The sequence below is a fragment of the Podarcis pityusensis genome (assembly GCF_964106645.2).
Source record: "Podarcis pityusensis genome assembly, chromosome: 3".
Taxonomy (NCBI): Eukaryota; Metazoa; Chordata; class Lepidosauria; order Squamata; family Lacertidae; genus Podarcis; species Podarcis pityusensis.
In genome coordinates, this window is record NC_138026.1 from 66,753,030 (window position 1) to 66,771,802 (window position 18,773).

At 41.4% G+C, this 18,773-nt stretch overlaps 1 protein-coding gene and 1 long non-coding RNA gene across 15 annotated transcripts in view; one reads left to right on the forward strand and one right to left on the reverse strand.

Annotated features, from left to right (window-relative positions):
* The window catches only part of ESR1 (estrogen receptor 1), a 204,434-nt gene extending 186,187 nt beyond the window's left edge, over positions 1–18,247 (forward strand). For 8 of the 9 annotated variants that reach the window (XM_080998372.1, XM_080998375.1, XM_080998374.1 and 5 more), the window contains 3 exons: positions 7,762–7,895; positions 12,000–12,183; positions 16,269–18,247. In XM_080998372.1, coding sequence (XP_080854498.1) covers positions 7,762–7,895; positions 12,000–12,183; positions 16,269–16,503 — 553 coding nt within the window. In that variant the 3' untranslated portion in view covers positions 16,504–18,247. Of the gene's footprint in view, positions 1–7,761; positions 7,896–11,999; positions 12,184–15,259; positions 15,312–16,268 lie in introns of all 9 variants that reach the window. The other variant, XM_080998373.1, reaches the window with a different exon arrangement.
* LOC308473130 overlaps positions 1–18,773 on the reverse strand; it is a 104,542-nt gene that overhangs the window by 63,832 nt on the left and 21,937 nt on the right. The gene's annotated exons all lie outside the window — the stretch shown is intronic.

An 18,773-nucleotide genomic window follows, 5' to 3' on the forward strand; every position in this document is an offset into this window, starting at 1 on the left:
TCTAGTCCAGCATCCTGACCTCATAGCGGCCAACCAGATGCCAGATGCCTGCAGCACTTGAGTGTAACAGTACCTGAGCGCAGCTGTGCTCTGCCCACTTGCAATTCCCAGCAGCTGGTATTCAGAAGCATACCCACTCTGACAGTGAAGGTGGAACATGTCCATCATGGCTTGTATTGTTCCCCATGATAAATCCAACATTCAGCTTCATTGGATGCCTACGTGTTATGGTGTTACGAGAGAAGGTGCAAACGTTTGCTCTATCCTTTTCTCCATATCTGCCATGCATAGTTTTATAAATTTCTATTACTTCACCTCTTACTCTCCTTTTCTCTAAACTAAAAAAATCCCAAATGCCTTCCTCAAAGGAAAGGTGCTCCATCCCCTTGATTATGTTAGTTGCCCTTTTCTGAAGCTTTGCCAACTCTGCTATATCCTTTTTGAGGTGAGGCGACCAGAACCGTTCACAGTATTCCAAATGCATAAAATCACCATGTCAAGCAAGTCATTAAAATATAGAAATGAATATTTCCGTTTCCAAGAATGAATAATGCTTATAAGGCTGCAATCCAACACACACTTAGCCCTATTAAACTTAAGGGACATCTGAATAGACATGTCTGAATAGACATGTACATGACTGTGTTGTGAAATAATTAGCTTCACTTCTACATACCTGTTTTTGTTGTACTTCACTCTCCAAATAGCTTGAACTACTGAGACCTAATTCACCCTGCTAAATTCCACTATTCAAAAGGATATGCAGGTATATGAGGACATAGACAAATTGCAACATGGAACAGGCTACACATACAGTAATCTAGCAGTCATTTTTGTGATTGCAGCTGCTGGGGAAAGTGGAAGCAGTTATAGAGATGGCTGCTAGATCATCATATTTGTGCCAACCTTTCTTTAGAGTGGATATGCACCCTGTATTACAGAGGCCAGTCATTTGATGGAAGGGCTGTCAGAGGATAGTAATCTATTGGAAGCCATCAGCTATTGTGGTGGAGCAGCTGCAAATGTTCCTGAATGACATATATCTGCTTTAATTGGGGACTGAATCAGTCTTGGTGGCCCTGAACAATGGCCTTTATCAAGAGGTGGATGGGGGAATGTGCCCTCTTACTCGTAGTTTTCAGTGGCTTTTGATACTATTGACCACAGTATTCAGAGAGCAGAATTGAGAGAGTGTACCTCACCTTTTGGCACTTGTAATAGTTCCCACAGGACACTATTTTGTCTCCAGTACTATTTGGGAGCAGTCATTAGGAGTTTTGGGGCATGGTGTTATCAGTATGCTGAAGACACACAGCTCTATTTCTCCATAACACCTGAATCAGGAGAGGTTGAGTATTCTGGATGAAGGCCAGTGGACTTAAGCTATTATCTTGGGAAGACAGAAGCTTTGAGGGTATGTGGCTCCATATCTGGAAGATAGACCAATTGCTTGTTCTGGATGGGGCTGCACTCCATAAGAAGAAGCAGGTACGTAACTTGGGGTATTCCTTGATATATAATTGTCATTAGAGGCCAAAATGATCTCTGTGGCTAGAAGTGTCTTTTGCCATTTTCAGCTCAGATGCCATCTACTGTGTATTTGGATTGGAATAGCATGGCCACTGTACTGGTGACCTTGAGAGTGGATTATTACATTGTGTTCTTTGTATATTTACTAATGAGACTTTATGTATGGGATGGAATTGTGGTGTATGTTGGCGAGTCATGTTGTTACCTTTCCATGTGTGAGTTTGTGTGAATGTGTGTGAAAGAGAGGATGGTGGTAAAGTGAGTTGTATTAGTAAGGCCAGAACAGTATAAGATATGACATTGAGGTCCACCAGATCTGGGCTGGGATATGAGCTCCAGAGTCTCAAACTGCTCAGCTCAAAGAAAACCTAGTAGCCTTTAGGAACTATTGTTTTCCCAAAGGCTGCTGGCAATTAGCGTAGACCTTGGTAAAGCCATTAAGACGTTATGTTCTGGAATGCTTCTATTCAGCCTTCCTGCTGGGAGTAAAGCAAGACGCTTACAATAAGCTACCTGAAACTCCTGCCCTGACAGTGGTTGGAAAGGCCAGTAGTTCCAAAACCAAAGCCTCTTGGGAAAGGTACCTTCAATGGGCAATGGTGTCTTCTGCATCCCCTTCTCACCAACACCATTTTCTGGACTAAAGTGAGTGGCAAATGAATGGTGCAGAGGAGGAGCTAGTTGTGGGCCTCCAGGTGATACTGACCATTGACACAGGCCTTGGGACACACTTTCATCCTTCCCATGCCTTCTGACTAGTGCACCACTGCCATCACTAGCCACATCAGAAGTGTTTATAAGGAAGGGGTTACTCGGAGATCAAGGATGGGTAGGTGGGAGAGACTGTAAAGGAATGCAGAGGGCTCAAGTTTCGTTTTTATACTGAATTCAGGCTGTCTCAGAAATAAATCAAGCTATCTCCCATTTCTTATGAGTTCATTCCTCAACACAGTCCAGATAAAATCCTATAATGCAAAAGACCTCACAATTTACTCTCCCCACACACACTTCTGATACAGTGATAGATTATGCAGCCAGAGGATAAACTGCCATCTAGACTCCTTTAACCATTTGATAAGACTGCCTTTCCTGTCAACTGGGTCTCTTATGTGTAAAACTAAATAGGCATTTTGTTGTTCTATAATCACAGACAAAATAGAGCAGTTAGTTAAACCTGGTGCTATGGATTTATATTCACATCCACTATGAAAGCAAAGGTGGCACATGGATAGAGTTTTAGCTTTGAATTTGGGAGATCAGTAACAAATGATAGTTTAGTTGTTAGCTTTTGCTACACCATTAATTTCTCCTAGCACAAGCTGAAGCATATTTGCTCATACGTAAGTTTGCCAGATGCTGGTAGACGTTCTTGATAAGGATGCGGCTCCATTTGAATGATTGTTTAGGGGCCAGGGAATTGTCTGCTCTGCCGGTTGGTCTGGAGAGAGGGTTGACTCCTCCCTCTGGAAAGGAGGCAAGAGGCTTCAGTGAACCCTGCTTGGTCCTTCCAGTAGGAGGTGTCATCCCCATCAGGAATGTTCTCCAGCAGCATATTCAAACAGAAATTTATGGTAAGACAAATTTCTGTTTTCTACTGAATTCAATGGCAATTATATTCTAGTAAAGGTTACATATAGGGATGCGGGTGGCACTGTGGTCTAAACCACTGAGCCTCTTGGGCTTGCCGATCAGAAGGTCGCGGTTCAAATCCCCGTGATGGGGTGAGCTCCTGTTGCTCGGTCCCAGCACCTGCCAACCTAGCAGTTCAAAAGCACTCCAAAAAGTGCAAGTAGATAAATAGGTACCGCGCCAGCGGGAAGGTAAACGGCGTTTCCATGCGTTGCTCTGGTTTCGGTGTTCTGTTGCACCAGAAGCGGCTTAGTCATGCTGGCCACATGACCCAGAAAAACTGTCTCTGGACAAATGCAAGCTCCCTCGGGCTGTAAAGCGAGATGAGCACTGCAACCCCAGAGTCGTCTGCAACTGGACTTAACTGTCAGGAGTCCTTTACCTTTTTAAAGGTTGCATAGGATTTTAGTGTCAGACTCTGTTATATGCATTACTGAAGCTCCTCATATCTGAACAACAACAATAATCCAGACTATTACTTCTTAATGCACGAATCAAGATAAAACCACACACTACTATGTAGAGATGAGTGAATAGCAATTTGTTGCTCATTTTTTCAATCTTTGTTCTTCACATTTTCTCATCAGTTTGGTATTTTTAAAGAAGTCCTTCTGAAAATTCACCAGCATTTTAATGCAAATTTTTTCTATGTTTTTGTATGCATTTTTGCTTAAAATGCTCATTTTTGCAAAACAGTTTCTTCTAATGTGATGCATTTTGGTGTGTTATTTTCACTAATATATGCATTTGTGTGCATGGTTCACCCTGGTGTGTACATTTTTATAAACATTACTTTGCTGGAAAACTGCACCGCAAAATTCAGAGAAGTGTGAATTTCAAAAGGTGACTTATGTTTTGGTTTGCATATTAGAAAGTGCAAATTAGGTAGATTCGTTTTTAAATGCAAACTCAATCAATCTTCTTCCCTATCTCTACAGCTAGAGTCATTCTAATATTACTTCATAGCTGAGTCTTAGTCTATGGTAGAGAAAAAATAAGCATAAAACATTAGAACTGATTTTAGAGGAGGGGGGATTTTGGTACTTCTCACATTAACACAGAGATGAAACAGGCTCTCTATCCTTCGAATAATATTGTGCAGCTATTTCTTTGCTATTTCTAGAACAAGCTACAACCAGAGAACTCAAATAGAAACCTTTTACCAGTGCCTCAGCAGAGGAAACCACTTCCAAAAGGATGATTTACTTTACAGACTGGACTCAGTCTTTGAAAAATGTTCTTTGCTGAAGTGCTGACTGCATATTTGGATATTCGCTTAGAAGGCTAAGCAGCAGTCGTAAATAATTGCTTTTAATCATCCCTTCTTGGAAGCAGACTCTTGGTAAAACCTTTCCAACCACACACTTAAAATACTTCCATTTACTTTTATATAACAAAAAGTCTCAGGGCACCAAACTGGGCAAAATTTCCATCTCTCTGAGCATGTGACAAAGGGATTTGCCATCCCACAGGGGTTACTTTGTCTGCATTCACTTTGCTTGACAAGTTTGGTAGGCATGTATGCATATATATGAGAGGCCAGGAACCTCAAGCCTGGGTTCAAAAGTGACCCTCTATGCCTTTCCATCTGGTCAGTAGGACTCTCCCCAGGCCCCACTGCTCACTGGCCCCACTGGGCACCCCAAGTATTTTTTGCTAGGTGAATGAATGGAGAATGGGGTGAATGAGAGTGTGTGTTAAAAGTAGCCCACTGATCAAAGGGAAAATTCACTTTTGTGCTCTGCGCACTTTTACCTCTGTCCTCCTACACTGCTGGCACGTGGCCCTTGAAAGATTGCCCAGAAGGGAATGTGACCCTCAGGCTAAGCATGTTTACCCCAATCCTGTAGCTCAGGGGTGTCCAAACTTTTTTCAAAGAGGATTGAAGTTGTTGAGCTTCTTTTAGGATTTTACCCCACGAAATAAACTGCCACAGGGGCCGGATTAAACCCCCCACCGGCGGGCAGGATTAGGCCCCCGGGACGGACTTTGGACATGCCTGCTGTAGATATTCAGAAGGCACGAGATCCCCTTCAGCCATTGTGCTGCACAGAATTAGAATTGTGCAAGCCCTGTCATTGTGCTGTCCATGCGTAGGGAGGAAGGGCTCAAGAGAGAAGCCTGCTGTAGGTTTGCAGATAGAGCTTCACATGTGTGTGTTGAGCAGGCTCTCCTTGTCAGTTCTCCTCACAAGGCATGGTGTGTGTGAGGGGGAGTCATCCATAAATTTCATGCAATCTAATTCATCATAATTACACCCAGGACCTTGTGTCCATGACCAAATGGCACTGATGATGGAATATCTTCAGAAATGTATTGATTCAAGTCATATGAAGTAATGCTATCAATAAAATTTGCTGGGGTTTGTGGTTGGATATATTACTCAAGTGTACTCATCCACTTTTATACTTCTGTTCTTAGCTCATTTTTCTTATTAAGATTTTATTGGGGAATAAGATTTTCTTATTAAGATTTTATGGCTTAGATCATAGGGCAGTGTCGGAAGATACTTCAGGTGGGTGGGACCCATAGCTGTCTGTTTATATAATGATTGTTGCCAAGCCAAAATCCACACAGGTGTTTCTGAAGCAGGATTGAACAGTCAACAGCTGGCAATTAAAACAAAACGACTGAATTATATTGGAACATGTAAATCCCTCTGTCTCCCCTTCTTCCCACCCCATTACACTGGTAGCTGTAGTTCTTTTTTAAGTGACTGTTAATCTTAACGCTTTATCCCAGATAATCAGTCAATATGACAATTTCAGTCTTTTTGCAAGCCAAATGCAACCTTCTGCCCTGTGCAGTACATTCACTAGCTCGCCTCTAACATACATGTTCTTAGCTATTAGGTAGCTCAAGTCATGTACTGTAAGAGTAGTATTTATGTGCAGAATGGAAGGAATCTCTAATTGATCATAAAAATGTAGTCACTGTTATTTGTATAGATGGAGGCTTCAATTATGTTATTATTAGTGGCTTTCCTGCTGGTACATATACAATTGCAATATATTTATGGAACGGTCAGCCCCTATCTATCCTCTATCATCTATCTATCAATCATTTAACTCAATTTAGCAAACACCCTATAGCAACTGCTCTTGGTTGCATGCAGAAATAATTGCAGCTCAAAATCACAATTCCTCATATATCAAAAAATTCAATACAGCAGCACTTAGAAAACAATTAGAGAAAGATCACATTATTGCAAGCTTGAATTAATACAAATCTCGGAAATATTTGAGAATACAGTATTGGATCCTGCTCTTTGGCATGGACTGAACTTCTTTGCCTTTTTGCCTAACCCATATTACAGTGTTATGAGTTAGAACAAAAATGAAATTTCCAGCCTAATGGCAGCAATTCAAACTCAATTAACTCAGTGGGTGTGAAGGAATTCAGGTAGAAAGACTTCTCTCAGATTTTCAAGTCACACAATTTCCCTCCTGTATATACTACCCTTTTGGCAACGAATGAAATTATTATAAAACATACAGCCTCCTAGAGATGTTTAAATAAAACAGGCATTTTCTGTAGTTTTCAGGTAGTGTTGAATTTAAAACCAAAGGCCCAGTTTTTAAAAGATGCAGTGCCTTATGGATGCTCATTACTTATACTAAACACCATATTAAAAACATGCAAAAATATTCTTATTTTCCCAGGCCTTTGGCTAATGGCTTTTTAAAATGAGTTTCTGTTTTAGTTTGTTATTATGCTGTGTATTTTTGTGCCCTGTGATTGTTATTATGCTGTGTATTTTTGTGCCCTGTGATCTTCAGATGAAGATGATCACTGCCCTGTGATCTTCAGATGAAGGACAGTACAGAAATTTAATAAATAATAACTAAAAAGATAATTCAGGCTGTAATTATATACCCAATGAACTCAGTTCCTGAGAAAATCTGTATAGGAACCCACTGTTAAATGGTTTTTTTAAAAAAAATTATATACTTTTATGACTTACTAGAATAAAAGCTTATTGGCATCCTGTTTATGATCTCTTTCCCAAGAATTAAATGTTTGAAAGAAAATCACGCATTTAGGTCAGGCTGTGTTATTTGATATGGGTAACAACCCATATTTTATTTGACAACTAGATTATAGCATCTGGATAATGTCTGATGAAGAAATAAGCTGCTTTCCAAGTGATGAGAGGAAAGAATGATTCTGAAGTTTGTGTATATAGCGTGTATTACTTTCTTTGGTTTCTATGGATTGTATTTAGTACTTTACCCTTAAAAGTAAGTGATTGCATGCAATTGAAGTGGTTTAGGATTTAGTGCTCCTTCAGTTTTATGCAGCTATAATAGTAGCACTTCCTGCACTTCTAGGACTCCAGCCACTACAAATATAAAATCTTTGAATTCTTCATCTGGTAGGCCCTCATCACTAGTTGCCTGTGGGTTGTTGATTCCCTTCACTTGTACAGATCTATTGTCTTTCTTGGGCCAATTTTCATCTCTGACCCTTGGGCCCCAATTGGTTTTCTCTCCAGCTCACATGTTCTACACTCAGATTCAGTTGATGTCTCAACTCTCCCTTTTGAGTGCTAATCACACAGAAACACACGTGCATAACTGAGATTCTGTTCTTTTCTTGCAGGAATCAAGGAAAATGTGTTGAAGGTTTTTTGGAAATATTTGACATGCTGCTGGCCACATCTTCCCGCTTTCGAATGATGAACGTCCAGGGGGAAGAATTTGTGTGCCTTAAATCCATTGTCCTACTCAATTCTGGTAAGTGAGATATGCTTGTTAAGGGGTCAGCTCTAATTTCAAATGCAGTGTTGCTACTTTTTCTGTTCTTGTTGCCATACAGTTATAAGTAAAAAGTAAAAATGAAACTGTGTGTGTGTGTGTGTTTAAATTGTGGGGCATCATAGTTATCCTAATTGTAGGGAGTAATAGTATTAATCTAACCATGTGTTATAATCTCAGTACTGCTTGCCAATCCATGCCTGCTCTTTAAACTGGACATGCTAATTACAATTACATTCACACAGTTAGCATCTATATTTGGCCGACAGACACCAGCACCACAATACCTGATGTATACCCTGGTAAAGGGCAAAATGAATAGGAAAATTAGGTGGATGGGAAGGTAAAAGGAGAGTGGGTTGGAGGGGAGAGAGAGAAGAAAAGAGTGATGGGTATGTGCATGTGCTGTATGAGAGAGAGGAAAGAAGGTGTCTTCCATTTGCCACATCCCCTCCACTGTGTTTAATTGAATAGGTTGGGCAAGGGAGGTAAAATTTGTTCCTTCTCCATTCAGTCATATTTGTGTAATGCGTGGCATGTAGGGGGGGAACGTATGTGCCCATGTGTATGTATGTGTGTGTGAGGTGTGTGTCTGTGTATGTACAGGTTTGTGCCCAGTAGAGTTGGTGAGGGTGCACCCCTCTCCCACCAACACTACAAATTTTAATGGACCCACATTTGTGCTAAAGTTGTTCAGGCAGTAACAAGGAGCTTAATGCTAGCTTGCAGCACAATAATTGAATTTCAGAGCTGCAAGCAAACCCTACCCACATCTTCCACTCATGGACATATGCTTGCCCCTTTTTGGGGGGGGGGGGTTTACATATGTGATTGGAAGCTTGTTCCAGCGTTAATCAGCATGTACAGTAAGATAAAGTTTGTTAACATTGATAAAATTTCATAATCTTTTTGATATCCAAACTTCCCTCCAGATATTCCCCAGTAGATGTGGTAATAATCCATTTTTTCTGTTGCATCTTCTTATAAGATACTGTTCGGGCAGCTGCCCAGGTTCAATAGATATTTGAAAGGCTCTGGACAGTGTGAGATTGCTAATCCACCCTCCCAGCATTTTGGAGATCCACAGGGAAGCCAAAGAAATAAGCAAGCAGTGCAGAAAAGTATTTCCTAGGGTTCACAAAAGCTTGAGGCAAGGCCCCAATGACATGCGTCAGATACATGCATACCTTGAACTGTTGCATGACCTACAGGTAAAATCACTGCTTTGGGCATTGCACCAGAAAATGGGACACAGCACTGCTTTGCAAAGCTCCTGTGATTTCAATAGTGTTGGCTTTACTTGTCTTTGATACAAAGACTTGAATGGACTAGTGAATGGGAAGTTTCATATCCCCTGCATCTGCCAGCATCCCCAAATGTTTTGTCAGAGGGTTTGGGGGGAGCTCCAGAACAATGTGAGATGATGAAGGTGGAATAGCTTCAAATCAGGGAAGAGGCCAGATCCTCTATAGAGGCTTTTGAGGGTGTGAGTGCAAACAGCTGGGCGGCGGCGGGGGGGGGGGGGAGATGAAGCTTCCCTTTTGTAAACTTACTTCTGTTTCCTTATCTTTGAATGCAAGCCAGTATTTCTATAAATGTAGTTTTGGCGTTTGCCATTTGTTCCACAATATTGCATTCCTGCATCGTGTTCAATTTGTTGCCCATTTTGATCACCAACTCCTCCTCAGTTCGGACAGATAACAGGCCACACATCCCTCATATTATTTGAGGCTTTGATTCTAGTTTCTTATGATGCTGTAGCTTGTTACAGATTTTTTCTTGAATCTCATGTTATTCCTATTAGCTATTCTCTGAGGGTTGAATTGCAGGACAAGCTGCTGTAGTCAAAGCAACAGACAGCACAAATTATTGTGGCATCAGCATTCTGAACAGAATATGCAGGAGCTTCATTTTGATGTAAAAAAAGCCACAATTAATATACACAAGGTATTATAGCAATTCTAGTTGTAGCTGAGGACAACAGAGCAATGCTGTTGGGCAGCAGAGCAAAAACCAGTTTGGGTTTTCTGAGGATTGCTGTTTGCTCCAATCAAGTGGGTTTTTGCGGGGAAAACTCCAGAGCAAAAAAGGGTGCTTGGGCACATGGGCGCAGCCAAGGGGGGGTCAGGGGTCAACTGCCCCCCTAAATAAATAAAAATCAATAAAAATACAAATCTGAAGTTCTTCCTCCCTAACAAAAGCCTACCCCCCCCCCAAAAAATCTTGGCTACGCCCATGCTTGGAAACAGAGCTTTAAAGCGTGGACCATGCCTGGAGAGAGTAGATGAAAGGTAAGTGTATAAGCCCCATCACTGGGAAGGAGAGGAGATGGGTGTCATTTGGTGGGTCACAAGTTATGCTTGCTTTATTTTTTTATGAGCATTCAGCTGCATGCAGGAGGAATTAACATTGGCCTAAAGTGAAAGTAGTGTTTTCACCCTCCCTTTCTGTTTGTGTTTGCAGTTGCAAAATATAGGACATTGACACCAATTTGTGAAATTTTATCCAGATATTTGGACAGCAGCGTGTCTCTTGCTGCAAGGACAGAAGCAGTATTTCATCAGCTTAGTAACAAAATGGAATCTGCCCCTAGATTCGCTGTGGAAGAAATGAAATTAACCCTTCAACTTACAAAACAAAGTTGTATTTTTGGGAAACAAACAAGCAAGCAAAAAAATATTACAGCCATGCACTCTGTGGAGTGCAGTAGTGTAGCACTGTATTCTGGGGCCCCAATCCAAAGAAAATTAGTCACACTTTCTTGAATGCCCTGGAAACATTGACACTGCAACCCTTGGCTCTTACAATGAGTACATATTTTTACTCAGAAGTTTTCTCACTGAATATAATGAATTTAAAATCCAGTTCATTAAACTTAGTATTTTACAATAGCGCATGAATGTAAAACTGCAGTCTCATATTTGTTGCAGCTAACCTGTCCTGTGGATTTTCATGTGATTTAAGCATAATGAACTTCCTAAGGATTTGAGAGTTTGACACCAAACTTTGAGACCCATAACCAGTTTTCCTGAGTTTAACTGAAGACCATGGGTTATATATATAGTCTATTTAATTGGATGGGGAAACTAGTATAAACTCAGCACTTAGGCATTGTCAGTTTGGCTACAAAACTACTCATATATTGTGAAATAGTGCAAATGACTTTAATAGGAAACTTCTGGAATTAATGTGTTGTGGCTTGCAGTCCAAGCAGCCCAGCTGCAAAGTTTGAAGCAGACTGTCAGAATGCTGATGATATGATAAAGGGATGAGGAGCATGTGGCAATGTGACTGTCTGTCTTATATCTAGCAATCAAAGTTTACATTCACTTTTCTTTCCCCTTTTTTGGTGTGTATGGTGAGGATGAAAGGCTTGTTTCCATAATTACCATCTCAGAGGGAAGGTTAAGACCAAAGGTTAGCTCCAGTCTTCCTTCTGAGATAAGTTTTAATATGAGACCCTCTTTCATAGGAGCTGGGGTTGTGTGGAGGCCGGATCTTTACACATTTATGTGTAAATTCATGTGTGAAAACTTTGTGTCACCTTTATTGAATATTACTGAATATTTGAATCTTCCCTAAAGGTTATGATTTCTAATGGAAGTTCCACACCTATTTTTCTTTTTGATTGACCAGCAATTCATGCTTCATTCAGAGAAAATCAGATAGAGATAATCAATTGATGCCTCAGTTGGAGCCAAAGTGGAACAGTACTGTAAATTTACATTGGTTCTATGCCATTTTGTGGATTTGAGAATTTCAGTCTGCTGTGGTGCTGAGCTTCAATTATTTGTTAAAAGTGCTTAATATGTCCTCTTTATTCATAGAACACAACTTGAGTCTGTTGTGGTTTGTTCTCGGTTCTGTGTCTGTTTAGTTCATTACTTTGCCTTGCCTTATCTGTGCTTTAACAAAATACAATAAATTTAATCTTTTAAAAGGAAAAAAGGACTAAAAATCCTAGGTAAGAGTGTTTACCACCTACATTTGTAGTGTGGATATATATGTTGTCATTGAACAAAGTTCACATATTAGAATCCTGCTGCCACTTCACTTTTCTCTCTCTCTTGCCTTCTTCCATAGGTATCTACACATTTCTTTCCAGCAGCTTAAAATCACTGGAGGAAAAAGACCATATCCATCGCGTTCTTGATAAAATCACAGACACCTTGATACATCTGATGGCCAAATCAGGCCTCTCTCTGCAGCAGCAGCATAGGCGACTGGCTCAGCTCCTCCTCATCCTTTCCCACATTAGGCATATGAGGTGAGTTGCACTAGTGAATGCTAACTTGTAAACAAAGCAGACATCATAATATAATATGCTACAGGGAGTGTCAAAAATGTTCTTTTCCCTTCACCATAAGGAGATATACTGACAAGTACTTCTGCAGACAAGGTTGTCCGCTCTGAAATTATTTAATTAACCTCCATCACCTCTAAACCTGAGAGGTCTGGAGGGTGGCAACACGAGAATGGGCCTTTTCTGCAGTGACTCCCCATCTGTGGAATGCTCTCCCCAGGGAAGTTCACCTGGCGCCTTCATGATACACCTTTAGGCGCCAGGCAAAAACATTCCTTTTTAACCAGGCCTTAGGATGTCAATCAAAACCCAATGTCCTTTTAAAATGTGTGTGTGTGTGTGTGTGTGTGTGTGTGTGAGTTATTGGTTTGTTGTTGCTTTTTTTGTAGTTTTATATTTTGATTTTATTCTGTGAACCACCCTGAGACCTGCAGTTATAGGGTGGTATATAAATTCAATAAATAAATGTTGCATTTGTGAAAAACAGTTACAATAGACTCTTTCATGTGGTTCATAGTCTAATAGAACCACCTTCACCATTGGGGTCTGGTAAGGACCCCAAGATCTCCTGCAACAATTTTGCAGATAAAATCAATCAAATTTGGAAAGAGGTAGAGTCCACCGTGGTAGCAGGGCCGGAGCGGAGGAGTGCCAGTGCCCTGTCTAGATGAGTTGTATGGGGTCAGTTTCAACCTGCTACCCCAAGGATGTGGACAGGCTGCTTGGACAAGTAAAACCGACCGCCTGTCTCCTTGATCCTTACCCATTCTGGCTCATAAAAATGAGCCAGACAGGGCTGGGCAATGGGCTCTGTGATGAATGCTTCCCTCTGTGAGGGAGTCTTCCTGGACCCCCTTAAAGAAGTGGTTATTAAACCGCTTCTTAAAAAACCATTTTTCAACCTGGTCACCTCGGCCGATTATCATCCAGTCTCAAATATTCCAATCCTGGGCAAGATGATTGAGTGGGTGGTCACTGAACAACTTCAAGCATCTCTAGAGGATGTGGAACATTTGGACCCCTTCCAATCAGAGTTCAGGCCTGAAACCACCTTGGTCATGCTGGTCAGTAATCTCCAGGCTAGGGACAGAGGGGAAAACTGTTCCCTAGTTTTGCTGGATCTCTCAGCAGCTTTTGATACCATCATAGTATCCATCTGGACCATCTAGGAGGTTTGGGAGCTGGAGGCACTGTTATGTAGTGGTTCTGCTCCCTCCTAGTCTGTGTACAGAAAATGGTGTTGGGGGATGAGTGTTTGGACCCGTGGGTTCTCACTTGTGGGGTGCCTCAAGGTTCCATCCTCTCCCCCATCCTTTTTAACTTCTATATGAAGCCGCTGGTAGAGATCATCAGGGGGATTTGGCTGAGTGTCCACCAGTATGTGGACAATACCCAGCTCTACCTCTCATTTAAATTGAAACCAGTGAAGGTGGTGAATGTCCTTTGTGAGTTTCTTGGAGATGGTTGGAGGATAGGTGACGGTTAACTGATTGAGGTTGAATCCTGACAAAACAGAAGTACTGTTTGTGGGGGACAGGGGGCGGGCAGGTGTGGGGGATCCTGAATGGGTAACTGTGCCCCTAAAAGACCAGGTACACAGCCCCAGGGTCATTTTGGACTCACAGCTGCCCATGGAGGTACAGGTCAACTCTGTGTCCAGGGCAGCTGTCTACCAGCTGCATCTGGTACACAGGCTGAGACCCTAACTGCCTGTACACTGTCTTCCCAGAGTGATACATACTATTGTTATCTCCCACTTGGACTATTGCAATGTGCTCTATGTGGGGCTACCTTTGAAAGTGACTTGGAACTACCATTAACCCAGAATGCAGCTGCTAGACTGGTGACTAGGAACAGCTGCCAGGGCCATATAACACAAGTCCTAAAAGATCTACATTGATTTATGCTCGGAAACGTACTGGGAGCCAAAGTGTTGGTGTTGACTTTTAAATCCCTAAATGGCTTTGGTCCTGTATACCTGAAGGAGTGTCTCCATTCCCATCATTCAGCTTGGACACTGAGGTCAAGCTCTGAGGGCCTTCTGGAGGTTCCCTCATTGCAAGAAGTGAGCATACAGGGAACCAGGCAGAGGGCCTTCTCAGTAGTGGCACCCGCCTATGGAACTCCATCCCATTAGATGTCAAAGAGATAAATTATTATATAACTTTTAAGGCAGCGCTGCATCAGGAAGCTTTTAATGTGTGATGTTCTGTTGCAGTTTTGTATATTTTGTTGGAAGCTGCCCAGAGTGGCTGGGGCAACCTAGTCAGATGGGAGGGGTACATGTACCGTATTTTTTGCTCTATAAGACTCACTTTTTCCCTCCTAAAAAGTAAGGGGAAATGTGTGCGCGTCTTATGGGGCGAATGCAGGCTGCGCAGCTATCCCAGAAGCCAGAACAGCAAGAGGGATTGCTGCTTTCACTGTGCAGCGATCCCACTTGCTGTTCTGGCTTCTGAGATTCAGAATATTTTTTTTCTTGTTTTCCTTCTCCAAAAACTAGGTACGTCTTGTGGTCTGGTGCGTCTTATAGAGCGAAAAAAACGGTAAATAACAACAATTCATTAAAACAATGGAAAGTTAGATAACCTAACGTTTCTACACACAAGACAGCACATACTGGTATGCCTTTTAGGTTTAGGTTTTTTTAAGGAAGAAGCAAATTGTGACTCTTATTAGTAAAAGATATATAGTAAATTTCCAGGACAGGAATGAGAAGAGAGAACCTCTAATGGTGCACTAAAGTATAATTTATTCAGGCCACTGTGTTTAGATCGCACTCTTCATCAGAGGCAGTATAAAACAATCTTTGTTATTTCCAGCGTCAATCGTACTCCAAGGAGGCCAGTTAAAATTATTGGACATTATTAACTTAGGTCCCATATCAATGGGTCTACTCTGAGTAGCCCTTGGCTACAGACCTCTGTATTTTGGACATGTTCTGTTACAAAGCGATTCATGTCATTAAGATAAAGCGCATTGGACTGAATGCATTAAATTTTAGTACACCTCAGACATTCTCTTTTCTCATTCCTGACAGGTCACAATACATGGCTGGAAGGCTGTGTTTGGGGCCTTATGGTGAAGGGCTGGTAAGAAATCTTATAAAGAAATAAAATAAATAATAAGTTATGTGTGGGGTATATAATAAATTGTACATCTCTACTGAAACATGATACTGTAGTGTTTTAAAATGAGGGCAGGGAAGGAAAGGGGCCTATGAGGGAAGAGTCAGGATCTGTGGACAGGCCCAGAGCCACTAGCACCACCAAATTCTTATCATAATATGGAGTGCTTTTAAAGAGTAGTTCAGAATTCATAAACATTTAAGGAATATGTCAAGTTGCACTATTGTTCCTTCTTTCTTAGAGGGTGTAACCTAACTGGTAGCAGCTCTCCAGAGTTCCAGACAAGTCACAGTCAAAATTTCTACTGGAAAACACAGAGGGATTGAACCAAGGCCCCTATGCACATAAAGCAGGGTAGCCAATGTGGTTCCCTCTCTTGAGACTACAGCTCCCATCATGCCAGATCCTTGGTTACGCTGGCTGGGACTGATGGTTGTAGTCCAACAATAACTGGAGGCCACCATATTGGCTATCGCTGGGGTAAAGCATGCACTTTTTCACTGAACTCGAGTCCTTTTTCAATGTTACTGAGTTTTCACCACTGTGCAACATGACAGCAGTAGAACAATCTTAGAATGTCAGCCACAATAGCATTACTATGAGGACAAATGTACTGCCTATCTCTCTAGGGAATTGCAACATTTCTGAGACAAAGATCTGCAGCATCTGGATATGCCCTAAAAATGTTGCAGAGTCTCGTGAAGAGACTTAAGACATGTTGGTCTCGGAAGCAAAAAGAAAAAGAAATGAATTCAACCCCTGAATAGTATCATCACCACCACCACCATCGTGTCAATTGGTGGCACTTCTCAGGGTATTCCAAAGTTGGATTCCCCTACTTTGTCCTGTGGTAGATCCATGCCTGGAAGTATGATTTCTCTGCATGATAACATCTTGTTTTATTTCTATGTGAATCTGCAGCAATAAAGGAATGGAGCACCTCTACAACATGAAGTGCAAGAATGTGGTCCCTCTTTATGATTTGTTGCTGGAAATGCTAGATGCCCACCGTTTGCATGCCCCTGCAGCAAAAAAACCACCGCCACGTGAAGATGAGGCCATGAACCAGTTAGCAACCACATCCACTGCAATGCATTCCTTACCACCTTGCCGTGTGAACAAAAAGGAAGATGCAAAGGAGCCAGAAACCAAATGAGAGCCTACATTTCAAATAGCCTACAGCTTTCTGATAATCCCATTAAAAAACTACCTACTTCAGGCTTAGCTGAACTGGTACCATGTGTAAGCACTCCAATACTCAACAATCACCAGTGATTCCCAAAGCATTGCTTGATGATATTGTTAGTGGAATGTATAATTTTGGACATAATATGGGGAGTCAGAAACAATTATCTCTGTTTAATATAAACATAACACAATCATGAGGATTCCTGAGGTCTTTTTGCTGGTATCAGACTGAAAATTTGGGTGACCTTTCTCTTTGAAATCAACTGAGCAAAGATCCCAGCTGAGTTTGAGTAGGTGATGTTTACATTTGATGTTCATTGGCTCTTTGATAAATGTAAGAACCCTATTCCCCCCCCAGCACACCCACGTGCACACAAAATGATGGCGAACTACTCAGATTTTGTTAGACTCCAGTCTCATTCATATTTCAAGAAAAACCAACAGGATTTAGAATATCACCATTCAGGCTTTTTTACTGTTATTTCAGGGACGTAATCTATACACAGCTAAACAAAAACTTTAGACCACGTGAACAGATGACTTCAGCAACAAATCCTTCAATTAACTTGTTATGAGTGACAAAGAAGTGCTAGGTTGCAGTGGCACCCATAATGGGCTTGGTACAGCATTACAGAGCTTATGCTGGTAGAGATGGAACAGGTAGTTTTATGCAGAGCTATTTTTCTAGAAAAAGAAGTGCCGGAACTCACCACGAATACCTCCCTCATTCTTTTAGAATGGCAATGGCGCCCACCTGAAAGGTGCCAGAACCCTTCTGAGATGTGCCAGAACCAAGTTCCAGTGAGTTCCAGCTGAGAAAAGAAGCCCTGGTTTTATGATCACATAAAGAATTCTTAGATGGGTAGCTACAGGCAGAATCCAGCACATGGGCCTACTAATTTCTGCAATGTGTTTGGAATGAAAGGATTGTACAAAAGTACTGTGCAGAAGTATATCCTTCCCACAGTTGTCTGGGAGTCAACCCTGCATTAACAATTATAGCAGAAGTTTTTTATATATTGCCTTTGACCAGAAAGGCAATTAATGCATTTTATAAATAAGCAGAAGAATCCAAATGGTTCAGTTTAGACACTACCTGATACATTATAGTATGAGATGGCAAAATCTGACTGATCATGTGGGAAGTTTTGTTGGTGCTGCCAGGAAGATACCACACTAGAATGGGAGCTTCCCTTTGTATGTTGCCATTTTGTACTGCAACTGAACAGCTTGCTGCTGCATACTTAGGGGTAGCAGCACTCTCACTTGTATGAATGGCATTGAATTTGGTCTCAAAGAAGAAGCGTCTATCCTTACAATTGCTGGGAAACAGAACAATTGTATCTATTGCATACTATCAATACTGCACAAGAGGACAATAATGTGGGGTCTTTGGGTTCTACATAGGTACAGAAGTGAGTCTTCATGTTTGTGACTGGATGCTCCCCAGTGTACAAAATAGCTCTGTGTTGAGTAACTACTGGCAAAGAGGAGGGAGGTGATGTGAGTAAAGACAATTTGTGTTGCACTGCAGCCAAGGTCACTTTCTGCCATTGGCCCAGGCACATACTGGCCCCAACTAATGATGATGAGCACACACACCTGGGGGCAGAACGGAACCAAATCTGCAGGTGATCATCATGAGCTGCTTTTGTGGTATATATTGTTGCGCTCCTGCCTCTACCCAAAATCTATAAAAAGCAGTACAAGCACTAATGTTGTGAATAGTTTTCATCTCGTCTTAATTTTGCAAAATGCGCTCACCAATGCCTAGATATTGAGCTTTATTTCTGGTGGCCTTGCTTTTTATTAACGTAATGAAGTATTTGTCTTTCTGCATTCAAAATGTACAACAAAACAACAAAAATGGTTCTGCTTTGAAACTTCCCCAAAGCTGTTGGGGACTACAAAGTGCCTTGTCAGAAATTGACACATTTTCAAGTGATAACTGCTTTCTTGTGTATTGCATAGCATGAAGTATAAGCAAGAAGTCAAAATGTGTGTAGGACAACATTTAAAATAATCAGCAAAGTTTATCCATTTGTATCCCAGTGCTTATAACACCCAATACATATAATTTGTACCCTTTTTTCTAGGGGGTATTTTTAGCTATTTCCCCAATCCTCTGTTTCTTTGTGGGCACAGAGCTTTATGTGTGTGTACAGAACTCCTGTGCTTGCAAGGACTTCTCCATTAACATCAGTGAAAATGGCACAAAGGACAGCCAGGGGCTTTCCC